This window comes from Astatotilapia calliptera, chromosome 5 (assembly GCF_964374335.1).
Source record: "Astatotilapia calliptera chromosome 5, fAstCal68.1, whole genome shotgun sequence".
Classification (NCBI taxonomy): domain Eukaryota; kingdom Metazoa; phylum Chordata; class Actinopteri; order Cichliformes; family Cichlidae; genus Astatotilapia; species Astatotilapia calliptera.
Window position 1 is genome coordinate 31,671,934 of NC_137426.1, and position 13,420 is coordinate 31,685,353.

Below are 13,420 nucleotides of genomic sequence, written 5' to 3' on the forward strand. Positions count from 1 at the left end.
GCATAAAATTTACAGTTAGTTATCAGATTTGAGTAGAAACCTGTCTGCCTTTGGGTGGCTCCTGTCATCGCTTTTTAAAGACTAAAGAGGAGTCTAATCACGAACTACATTACTTTGGCTTTTTCTGCACACTATATGGATAAAGCGGTTAAGCACAATTATGGTCTGCTGTTAAACATCCAACACAAATATAAAATGCTCCAAATAAAGCCCTCGTGTCGACCTGTATATCTGTATCACTCTTCTGCTGTCTAAGCAGTAACAGTTTACTTTATTCGAGTCTTAACCAAAAGTGAAAATGGAATAAGAGAATTGCCAAGCTGTCAAAAGTGTGCATTGACACCCAAAGAGAAACTGCATTGTGAGCTGATGCTGACTTGACTGCACCTTGCATAGCTGTTAGTGTTTATAAATGCTATGGCTGACTGTGCACCCATCCATCCTTCTACCGCTCTCCAAAGGGCGTGTGAATCACTCCAAAAAAAACGACAAGCATTAAAATCAAGACGTAACGCCAGAGGATGACATAAAGATACGACAAATTTCAGGGGAAGTGTATATGTTTGTGTATCCGTGGGGATGACTGAGTGGGGTGGAGTGTTGCGAAGGCTGACTGCTTGAAGGGAAACATCAGGCCTCCAATGAATACAGAGGGTCCTGCAAACAGCAGAGTGGCTCCCAGCTCTGTGACTGGAGTCAATTCGACAGTCATCAACTTGGCCGGGCGAGAGCTCCCACCGCCACCACCCCCCTCCCTCCCACTTGGCTATGTGGAATCAGGACAGATGACTTCATTCTGACAGGATTATCCCAAACCTGGTTCTAATATATACAGTACACATAATACATTTTTACAATATGACAAGCAAAACAAGCGACCATAGAGACGGCCTATTCCCCGGCACCGGTCTTGGCTTTGTGCTGATCTTTCCTGACAGTATTTATCACCTCAAAGCAATGCACACAACAGAATGAGATTTCATTACAGAATCACCTTGAGACAGCCCCTAACTGAATAACACACTGCATTGTTGTTGCTATGATTTTATGAAGTGACTTTCTTGTGAATGGGCATATCTCTGCTAAAATGTTTAACGACTTCCCTAAGAATGACTCACTTCAGTAACAGCGGAGTGAAATCAGGCTACAAACGGCATTATCAACGACTATTCCTTCTATCACTATGCTCAGCACTTCTTTTTCTTCATATTTCTGGTCTATAATGCTTTAAATATATTTATATGTCACTCTAAACTAAATCTAAATGCACAGAGATTTTTTTTTCACACAATAACCGACCCATGACATGAATCTAGAGTCCTGCCTATTGTCACCTCGCCACTGGGCGATCGCTGCTGTGCCACTTTGGGCCACTGGCCGGCCAGACTGCGGAGGCACCTCGAAGTGCTGCCTCAGATCAGCCTGCAGCACTGGCTGAGCTCCAGCTGACAGGCTTTGGCCTAGTGCTCTAATGACTTACAGATTGGAGCTCTGTGGTATACATGTGTCAGGACAATGCCATGGGCCTACTGCAAAAACAGTAGGAGAGGGAGGGAAAGCCGCCGGCTTCTCCCTGTCCTGTCAGACAGAGGCTTGGCCCCTGGATTGTGTCACATCACGCTTCCCCCCAACAGACCACAAATGAAGGATGTGAAAAGCAAATGCGGGGAGGAGGAGGGGCATTGGAGGGGAGCTCTCTAACTTAAAAGGCTTTCATCCTGTAAACTGAAAAGACATTATCTTTTGACCTGGAGATGCCCTCCGCGAGGCTGTACACTATGGTGTGAGAACAGAGTGAGCAAAGGAGAACGAAAGAGAGAAAAGAAAAGGGAAAGAAGAGAGGATCGAGGCTTCAGCTGGTAATAGTGTAGATAAGGAAATTGTCTGGTTTTTAAACATTATCTGTAGTTTCTCTGTCTGAAGAATAACAAGTGATGCACCTTTGACATTATGAAAATGTTCAGCGAAATATTTATCAGTGAATTGTGAATAGTGTTTCTCATTTAAAATAGAAGGCCAACACATAATTACAATAAGTGCAAAAACTTTTAGGGTAGAAGATGATCTTTACTTTAATATGGACAACAAAGCTCTCAGTAAAGCAATCACTTTCCCTCTCCACAAGCAAACTACCTCTGCTAAAAGCCTGAATTGTTAACACGCTACATTATGCACCTGCCTCTCTTCAAAGCAGCCGTTCATGTATTCTCATTACAATCAGCACAGACTGACAGAAATCAGTCGCTGTCATTCAGCAGTAGATGCAGGAAACTGGCTGCTGGCCATGTACCTCACCGTACTGAATGCTGATCTTAAACACAATCCTGGATGGGAAACAAGCATAATCTGGATATTACACTCAGAGCATAGACACCATATTGACACAACATCTCCTGCCCGGGTGCCACATAATCCCCTGTAGTAGGTGGATGCGTGCACAGGTTCCCTTGGAATGAGGTGTAGTTAACCAGCCGGTCTCGTGTGCATTGCCACAAACGAGCATCAATTCCCCCCCTCCCCCCACCTCGGTGCTGGTGGACTATCAGCGAGGGTCCGACAGTGTTGTTCCTAATTACCTATTTCTCCACTCCTGATCCTGCGGCTGGCATAATTAGTTACCTGGGGCTGCAATCCAATTTGAAGTGATGACAAGAAAGTGATCCATGAAAAAGTAATAAGTTAAATCCAATTTCAGCCTGCCTCTAATTAAATGCACATGGAACTAATGAGTCAAACCCTACCATTTCACTGATAATGGTAATTAGCGGGGTGGGAGTTGCCGGCTCTCGTCGTTGTGCCACTGTAGGTGTGAAGCGCAAAAGGTAAAAGCGGCATGGATTCTTTTAATTACATGTGTCATTCTGTCAATGTAATTTACTGGCTTTTTGACCAGTCAAGTATGTTTAGCTGCTTTCCAGCATGCATAGCAGCTGTTTGTATATCTAGCATGATTAAAAGGCCTCTAGGCCGCTGAGTATACAGCGCAGGCATCTTTATCCAACGGCAGGGGTGGGCGGTACAGGGGTGAGGGGGCTTCGGGGGCACCCCTGCTGAAGATATAAAACCAAAGAGCCATTTAATGCTGATCAAGGATTCTGAGGCTTGTTTGACTCATATTTTTTTTCCCTTTAGTGCTCTGTGCAGGTCAGTTTTTTTCCTGGATGTTTCATATATACAGTGCTTCATTATTTTTGACTTGAATGAATTGGAAAGTGAGTCACATCTCCAAATGAGTAAAAGTCTCTCTGCACATCTCCTCGTGCCTAATAGGAAGAACACTGAGATGAATGGAGTCTCGTCTGCAGATCAGGTGCTTTTATGAGGTGTCAGCTTACTACACAGTCCCATAATTGTTGGATCATGTCTTTTGATGACCCAGTCCAGCTCAACAGAGAATCATTATCCAGGCTGTGTGATGGAGATAGTGAATGTTCTGTGTGAAGGAGGCTCCTCTAAGCACAGGGTTTGTTCTTAAAAGAGAAAATGACTATCTGGTGTTTGAAAAAAACAATGTTTGCGATATGGAACATAACAGAAATGCCACCAACTGAAAACGTTAAACTAAATGCAATGCACACTTGCACAGAATGGCCCAGTGATGTCTGCGCCTGAATACTTATCCTTGTGTGTGCACTGCTAGTGGTTGGGCTGGGTTTAATTAGTAGAATATGTAATTTGGAGATAAACAAACACTCGTCTGGACTTGTGGTTTTTTCATAATGGCAGTTTCAACTCAGCAAAATGTAGCATAGGACATTAGAGAGCAGGCAATTTACAGCATTAGTTAGATACTACAGTGAGCCTGAGCTCTCTTCACAAGAACTGGGCAGAAGAGGGGAGTAAGAGAGGGGGGGGCAGGGGGAAAGGGCCCGACTCTCTTTTCAATAGCTGAGTGACAGCTTGGCCAAGCTCTCTGTATACATTAATAAATTAGAATTTTAATTTTGTCTTTGTCTGCAGGAGATGGTTTAGTACTTTACTATGTACCAACAACTGGCTGTATGCTGGAATCTGCCGTTGTGGTCCCCTCTGTTGACCTCTGCAGCACAATTCCCTGGCAGGCTGGGGAAACTGTTTAGTTTGATCCTTTCAACTTATTTGAATCCTGACAAATATGCACACAACTGAAAGGTCATCACAGTCATATTTCATCCTCTGGAGCTATTCCGAAGACATCTGCACAACAAAGAGGCTTTTCCACAACCTGACATTAGACCTAGCTGCTACAATAGCTCATTAAAAAGGGCCCCCAATGGGATAGTAAGGGTATTAAATATTATATATATACACACAGAGAGAACAGGGCCTCCGTATTAATTACCAAATATGCCCTGAAGTCGTTTGCAATTTCACACTGACACAAACAACCGCTCCTTGTTCAAACAAAGATATACATCTGTGAGGCAAATGTTGCATCAGAAATACAGCACTGTCGATCTTAAAAGCAAGATGAAAAAACAAAACAAAACCCCCCCAATTTTTTCCCCACTGTTTTTTTCCCTTTGCATTACAAAGGCAGTTCAAATAAGTGTCCCACCACCTGTTTACCTCTTAATACCTTTGCATTCTCCCACCCCGTGCTCATGTCTCTCTGTTCCAGCTTTAAACCCTCCACCTGGAACACACACCCCACTTGCGGTCTGCTCTAGAGCACCTCCTGCTGCCAGAGGTATAGACTAGCCTCTTCTTTTATTTCTGCTGTATGCATGAGTGTGATGAAAAGAAAGCAAGGAAAGAACAAAGCCAAACTCCCTTTAGCGGGAGGAACTGAGCTCTTTCTCTTCTAGCTTTTCCTCTTTTCCACACTTTCTCCTGCTTACAAACTTCCTAAACAAAATGCAGCCAATAAGGACAATCCTGTCTACTGCGGTAATCTCAAACAGTGATAATCCAGATAATACTGGATGAGCTCATGTGATCTCAACCGGCCACAATGAGATTTTTCTGTGTGTCTGGCCTCTAAACAGAACCCCTTTCTGCGTAGTGCTACCACCTCCAGTGCTACCTGGATGACACAGGGTTGAGCGTGTGTGCCGCTAAATCACACATAATGCGTGAGCATACATAACTGCAAATGTTGCACTGCCAATATTAATTTCCTGTTTGTGAACTTAGACTACTGCTGTACTTTTTCTCGCACACTATGTTCTAGCAAGAGTTGCACAAGTTCACTTCATTTTTTTTTATTATCTGAATAACCACAAAGTTAAATAACCAAGCCATCAGATAACCCTGAGTTAAAATATGAGAGAACATCTGAGAACGACAACAATACCTGCAGGCTTTGCTGCTTGTCGTTGGCTTTGGGGGATTTGCGACCAGTATTTTGCTGAGACTGCAGTTGCTGTGGCTGGGATTGCTGCTGTTGCTGAAGAAGTATTTGCCGAGCCATTTGAAGAGCCTAGAAGAGAAATTAAAAAAGAAAAGTTACGTCCCCGGAGAACACTTTGATGCCTATTATCAGTGCAGACGTAACCCTTAGAGCAATATTCTCATTGCCGTATGAAAGACAACAAAAACCACAGACCTCCTTTCATGTTATCCTGTTCGGTGTCATAAAGCTAAGACTGGCATAAACAATGCTTAGATGTCAAAACAAATTCACAGACAGAGAAGACCAAAACAAGTTCAGCAATCCAGAAGAAATATTTATCTGTTGATAACTCACACTTACAGAAAACACAAATTGTCAAAGACACAAATCAGTTCTTTAGATCCTCCTTTAGCTCAGTCAAACTCCCCTTCAGAAAGCAAATAAAAGACTTTATAGAGGCCTCAAATATCTGTTAAAGGACACGGCCTTCTCAGTGGAAAACAAAATACAGTGCAGTCACATGTTTATTGCTCCAGCTACTCCCTTTTCCCTTACGATAAATAATCAAACATGCCATCCAGAGCAAACAAAGCTGGAGAAAGCTAGGGGGAAAAAAACACAGTGGTCTTGAAAACGGTCAGCGATACCAAGAAAAGCAAGCGTTGTGTTCCCACAGTGAGCTGGCCAGCCTCACACCTCCACCAGTAAACCATCTGGGTAAATAACTGGCCTCATTCTTTCCATGTTCCTCAGACGATTGCTCCCACAATTAAACAAACAGTTAGGGGGCGCATCCAAACTCATCTCATATACGGGCAACCTATTAGTTCTTCTGTCAATTTCTTGAGAAGTTTGTAACCTGCAAAAGTAAACGGTATAAGAGAGGGAGTAGAAAAACAGAAGAGAAAAACGTTATAGTCATGTGTGAAAAAGTGAGTGAAACTTGCGAAGGACTGTGTGAAAGTAAGATATCAAACAGGGAACGAGCAAACAGAAAGCTGTGTGTAGACAGAAGAAAAGACGTGCCAGTAAAGTCCTAATGCCAGACAAGTCAGACGGTACTTTAAGTCCGAAAGGGGAGAGACAGCTAGGGGTATGAAGAGAACAGCTGTGTGACCGTTTGTGTGTGGGCGTACGCGCTGACCCTCCCAAAAACACGGCTGTCCAATGACATCATGAGTCATAAATATGACCGCAGGCAACAAAGAGGCTACACTGCTGGCATGTCACCGTGCTCGACTTTTAAAGGAGAAAAATTCTCCTTCTCTCAGCCTATCTGTGTCCTTCTGTCACGTAAATATAAATGAGACCAACATATCTCAGTCTGCATGCCTAATTGTTTTTTGCTTTGAAAATTGAGAAGGGGAACCCCCTCAAAACAATCACACTCATAAAGAGAGTGTCGAAATTCAAACTAAGAACAATGTGAGCAAGATTCACTCCCACACATGACGGCAATATTTACATTTTAGGCATCAACTTTTTTACTCCAAAGCAACTCACAATTGCAACTTCAAATCGCAAGGACGTGAACTTAATTGACACTCGGAGGAGATCGGAAAAATACAAATGAATAATAATATTGTCTCTTCTTGTCACGCAGACTGTAAAAAAGAAAAATAAATATTAATAAAATAGTGAGAATTGCTTTTGGGAATTCATGGAATCCCAAAGGCTTTTTGTTTGATTGGTTTATTAAAGATTATTTTATTTTTTTCCATCTTAAGATTTTAGTGGTTGAAAAAATTTTGTTTAAATTATATAAGAAGCTAAAAATCTGATATTTCACGTCAATTTCCTATGCCAGTTACCAAAGTCAAAAGCTTCTAAAACAATATTGATACCTTAAATATATTTAGGAAACGGTGGTGTTATCTTCAGTGTGGTAGCTCTCATAATCTCCAGGTTTTCTGTTAGCACTACATACTTTAGGACTAGACATTCAAATGTGACTTCAAGATGTACTTGCGCTGTAATACCGATATGTGATAAGGAAATTCAAAATGAAATTCAAAAAAAAAGCAAAGAAGCAGTAACAAAATCATTCACTACGCCCAAGGCGTGGTATTACGGGCACATTGAAGAATAAACAAAGTGTGCTGTTTTCTTTTTCCTTGTAACTGATGACACATGCAGTGAAATGTGTGTGTGGTGTGTGAGTCTGGGTTTACAACCGAGGGTGTTGGAACAAAGAGAGTTGAGTCAACAGGATATGATAGGAAGTTCAGACAGTAATGGATGAAAAGATACATTTCTGGGAAGTCTTTCCTCACTGTCATCAGAGTATAAAGAAAAGAAAAGCGCAGAAAGAAAAGGGTCTTTTAGGGAAAAGTAGATAAGACTTGTGACAATGAAAATAAAATCTTTATATTTTAGAATATAAGTATATATTTATATCTTACTCAGTGCATTCCATGCATGCCAAATTAACCCAAGGCTGTTTAGTTGTGTGTATCACACATAAATAGTAATAATATGACTATTATGACTGCATTAAGGTGCCTCAGCTTAAAGCAAAGGAGTCACAGGCAGTTTAAACAATAACAGCATTCTGCCACATTGCATGAAACGAGAAAATTACCAACACAGCCTTCCACTTTTCACGTCAACAGCTTCATCAAATTATACTTCCAATTAAAGTAAGGGCAATAATTATGTGATCGTGCCCTTGAAAACACAGTCGATGATCATCTTGACATAGGCAAATTAACTGAAATCACATTGCAGCCCGACAGCAAATACGTCGGCGTAATGAGAATCTTACTTTTGACGGTCAGAGCTGCAACAACAGTAAACACATGTTGGCATAAAGAGACTAAAAGGTGAGCAAGCTGAGATGCTGTGTTGTGAGGTCAGCATCGGGGTTAGGAATGTTGTTTTCAGCTCATTTTAGAAAACCTGCTGGAGGTGGCATGTCTTTGAGAGGCCTAATACTGGGTTTAAAAAAATGTATTGTGTACCGTCATTGCAATGTTTACACACCACCAACTCCTCTGTTTCAGAGGTCTCATTCCCTTCCCCTCCACCTCTGGAGTTTATCTTCTTTTGATCTCACATTCAAAGGAACTGGATGCATCATACACATGCAAGAGCTGCCCCAGACAAAATGTGATAAACTGGAAACTAGCACGCAGACTCTGAATCATGGTGAAGTGAAACATCTTATTTTGTCGATAAGGGCTAAATGAGTGAGCTAAAAAAGTGTTTAGGCTAGTTCTCTCTTTTGTAAAAACAAGAGAGAAAAATTCTGAAATAATGTTGTTATATTTTTGGTTTTATAAACAAGACATGACTTCTCTTATGGTGTACAGCTGTTAAGCAGCGAAATAATCCCTGCTTGTCTTTGCCACACAGCAATAAAGCGAACATCTTTGGACTTTGGATCTTAAAGACGTCACTCTGATCGACAGTTCACACTACCGCTTCGCACCAGCTGACTCACAAAACAGGATTTCTCAAAACCCCGCTACGTATCTCCAAGATTTTGATTCCGTGATGATTTGTTATTCTTTAATGTGGAAACTAATTTAATAAGCCCATTTTGTCTTACAGGTGAAGTTCAGCTGGTTTTGTGGATTGAACCATGACATATGTGTGACTTAAAACTTGTACTCTGACAAACAACTGATAAACAACAAAACTGAAGGGGAATCGACACACACAGCCACTAACAGCGATATGGTGACAAGAGATCACAGATAGTCAATGACTGAGCAACTTCAAACACAATCATGGTTGGCGACAAAACTAATTAAAAAAATCTATTTTATACTTACACTTGAAGAGTCCATTATATGTAGAGTTTGATTTTTAATGCCTATTGGCTACTTTGTCAAAAGAAGAATATACCAAGCAATATTCACTTCAGTCACTTCAGTGTCACAAGCAAAGCAGACTACATGTTGTATTGTTGGCTACAATAGCACACAAATGTCTTCATGACCTCCAGCCATCAGTTATTAAAGACTACTGATGGCAGGTTCACTAAAACAACAGAAAGATTCTCAAAGTTTGTAAGTTATCCGACTAATGTGGCAAATGTTGCCATTGGTTGTGATGACATCTCCACAGGCCGCAGCTATATTGATCTAAAACCAGTAAACAAGGACCTGCGTATTACTGAGCTTTTATTTGTACTATGGCCTAATGCAGGGGTGTCCAACTCCAGGCCTTACCAGGCCTCTGGAGAACTTCAACACATGTTGAGGAGGTCATTTAGCCTTTCAAATCAGCTGTGTTGGACCAAGGACACATCTAAAACCTGCAGGACACCAGCCCTTGAGGACTGGAGTTGGGCACCCCTGGTCTAATGTAATGCAATCTGAATCCAAAATCTTAAATCTTAAAAGATCGACTGTGGCGATTAAACATGGCTCATGCCTTTGTGGTGGCATAAATGATCACAGTGTAATTTGGGGATGTGCAGTGCCTTTGTATGAAAGTATTAATATAAGGTCTGCATTTTCAGCATGGCACAAGCGGGCAAAATGCACTTTGAGTGGGCAGTGAACTGGAAAAGAACTATATAAATGCCATTTTGAGTCTGCACTGCACACGGCCACAGAAGACTATGACTGCAAATATCACTCATATGTCTTTGCTCACTATGGAGCCAGAAATGTTATATATCCCATGTATGTAAAGAGTGAGGGGAAAACAGTGTGTATGTTGAATCAGTTTCTGCTTAAACAAACAAGACTACAGTAGTCCTATCATAATCTCAAACTGAGGTTCTTTGTCAGGTGAGCTTGTTACGGGAATAAGGACACAACTGCAAAGACAGACGCCTACATTCATACACCAAACATACATTCATTGTTTGTGAGTTAACATGAAGACAAATACACACACACAAACCGTAAAGGGAGTGAACCCTCTAGGTGCTTTTGATTAGAAAACACCCTCCAGCACATAACAACATTTTATCAGCAACAAAGACATTGCAATTTGGTATCCTTGTCATTTGAAATCCTCTTTTATTTTCCACATTTCAAATGTGTTCAAAGTTCACATCCTCTTCCCCATGTTAACACAACTTCCTCAATAAACAACAGGCGTTTTATCTGCATCTACTTTCACAGCATATTAGTGAATAGAGGCAGGAGCGTCTCTCATGTCCCTGGGCTATCACGCTGTGATAAGGGAACTGCTAAGTACTGGATGTCTTTATGTGCAGTCTGCACATGTGGATTATTTACAGGCTTTGGGGTTTCCTGCTGCTAAAGCCAGCTCTGGGTGTCTTACAAATCCCAGCTCAGAGCATTGCCACACAGTCAAGTCTGCTCTCTGTTGAATCCCTTGCTGCACCTTTTCCCACTACAAACAAAACCCAGACATAATTCAGACAGGTTTCTCTGTTTCCTCTTTATACAACTTTCATGCAACATTCAAATGGTGCACAAACAACCCCAAAATAAGGACCGGATTACACCAATCACTCAAGTTGCGTTAGATGTGACGGATGCATCATAGACAAATTAAGTCCTACGGCTGTCAAGCAGACAAGAAGCCTGGTAAAAGTATAAAAAATAGATATGATCTGGATAAATGCTGAGGAAAAACTATTCAAGGTGTGTCCATTAAGAATCTGACAGTGGAAAATGACAGGAAAAGTGTTGTTTGTTCAGGCCAATCAAAAGAAAGACCTTTCTATTGCTCAATATATGTTGGGCTCCTCTCTCCATGGCTGGGGAAGACCTTGAACGTGAAATGGTTTCAAGCAGATTGCCCCTAATTGCTAGAAGATGTGCAAGCAGGTGTAACCAGATCCCTGCGGCCACTCGAGAAAAAAAAAAAGGAGAAAGAACGAGATGTGCATCTGTTTGTGTGCTTCTGCACTTGTGTGAGTGCAGCAGTATATTTACTGAGCGGCCACGTTTCGCCAGGCTTTATTAGGCAGGAGAGCGCGGCTCAGAGACAGGCAGTAACAACACGACTAATAGGTTAGCTCTTAATGTAGTCCAGCTCAGAAGACACTGGGCCCTCTGGTCCCGCTCCGCACCCTCTGCGGGGCTTCAACACCAGCGGCCTAAATGTCAAGGTTATCTGCTTGACTTTCTGACTGGTTGCGCATCTCAACTCACCTGACATTTATCACTTCTGCTGTTTTCTTTTCAAAGACGAGGCCCTCTGCTTCTCAGCGGTAACCAAGCCAAGAGGCCAGCATCATTTCTCGCCAGCTTTCCCATGCAAGTCGCTGCCAGATTTCCTGAAATAATCTTCTTCTATGGGCTACTGAAGAATCCAGCGGTATCTAGTCAGTTCATAAACTGGAAGGGCTGTTGCAGCTCGTGGCAACAAATTTTGTAAAGTCGGAGTCTAACCGATCCTATATTACTGATAACTATTACGTTAGATAAGCATTGACAATGCAAACAAACTGAAATTGAATTCACTTGGAATACTTGTCATTTTAATTGAAATGCACGTGGGGTGATTCTTTTTAAACATGTAAGCGAATAAGCAGTGAGGATCATGTCTATTTATATTAATTGCATTTTTTTCCCCTTTCTCTTTTTCCTCAGTAATACAGACGTTTATCTGCAATGCAAAGCAGGGAAAGTCTGGTTTCCCAGTAAGTATATAATTAATGCCATTTCCAAAAAGCCACTCCACATGGAAAACAGGCCCTGATGCTCAAACCTTGCGCATTACGGGGCTCTCGCAACAACACTCTCCAGTCTGTGTTTAGATTTCCAAACTAATTCATGTAGAATACATAAATAAATCAACGTTTTATACCCACTTCAAACCATTAGATTCCCTTCCTTCGCTGCACTTTTCAACTAATCTATTAATATTTATGACAACACTAAACATTCTGAATATCCACGTTTAAACAATAAGGCAGTGCGTGCACTTACATAAGACTAAATCCGACTTCAATAAAAACCCCATTTTGTTTATCCAACACACCTCCCCCTTGAACACACACCCCTCTCTCTCCATAACAGGTAATACAGTGCCTGGAAAATATTTTCTGAGCAAAAAGGAAGAAAAAAAGAATGACTAAGAAAAACATGACTAAAGCAAAGTTATTAACTGTGAGTGAAGATAGAAGAGAGGGGGGCTGTGAAGCAGGACTGATGATGGAGGGAGTGGAGTGAAAAAAAAAAGGCTGTGGGGGGGGGGGGGGGGTGACAGATGGAGGAAGAGAAGAGTGAGAAGCTGGAGGGGGGTAAGGGAGATAGAAAGAGAGGGAAAGAAGAGAATGTAAGAGAGAGGAGGCAGAGGTTGCAGGAGGTGCAGAGCGAAGGGTAAACAGTGCCCCAACCAGGCAGTTCGGGCACTTGGAGCCTGGTACAGAGGGGGTCACCTCACCCTCCCCCTACTCTCCCTAACCCGGCGAGGTCAGCTAAGCTATGCAGGCCTGACAGCTTCCGTTTGCTGTGTGCTCTGCATTTGTTTGGATTCCCCAGCCTTGCTTAGCCAGCAGCTTAACAACAGATGGCTAAAGAAGGCCTCTATTCAGAGAGGTCTGAATCAGAAAATCACACCAAGAAAAGCACACAAGCTGGAGACAAAACACATAGACACACCGCAAGCACGCACATGCAAATTACATGGATTGTCAGAGTTGCACATGCTGCAAACAGGAGAAGAGTAAATAAGGTTTTTGCTCGCAGCAAACAGTTATTTCGCCGCCACAAAACACACGCAAAGACTCAATGTGGAGACATATGTAACGACAACAAGTGACCGCATATGCATGCACAGTGTTGTCTGATTATACCAAACAACTTCCTGGAATGATTCAATAACTGAACACATCTTAGTGAAAGCATTTCTGTCCCCTGCCATTATTAAACGAATACCGCGTTTATTACAGCTTTAGTGTGGTGTAAACTCATAAACACCCTCCCAGAGTACAAGAGCAACTGTCAACTAAATATTGTTTCTCTCATGAGTCGCTCTTCCACCTCAATTACGCCTTTCAACTTCACAGGCTCAGTATGATAAAGTGGCAGTAAAAATCATTCACATTAATACACCATTGTGCATCTGCTGCTAAAGGTAATTAAAGAAGTAAATGACTCATAAGAATAGACATATTAGCCGCAAAATGAAAGGCAACTGGGCTGCCTCATGAAAATATGTACCATTAAG

At 41.9% G+C, this 13,420-nt stretch overlaps 1 protein-coding gene across 16 annotated transcripts in view; it reads right to left on the reverse strand.

Moving 5' to 3' along the window:
• The window catches only part of foxp1b (forkhead box P1b), a 158,961-nt gene that overhangs the window by 57,225 nt on the left and 88,316 nt on the right, over positions 1 to 13,420 (reverse strand). For all 16 annotated transcript variants that reach the window (XR_013909316.1, XM_080302095.1, XM_080302089.1 and 13 more), the window contains one exon: positions 5,276 to 5,401. Coding sequence is in view for 15 of the 16 variants with exons in the window: in XM_080302095.1 (XP_080158221.1) it covers positions 5,276 to 5,401 (126 nt within the window). In the remaining variant the exon portion in view is untranslated. The remainder of the gene's footprint in view (positions 1 to 5,275; positions 5,402 to 13,420) is intronic.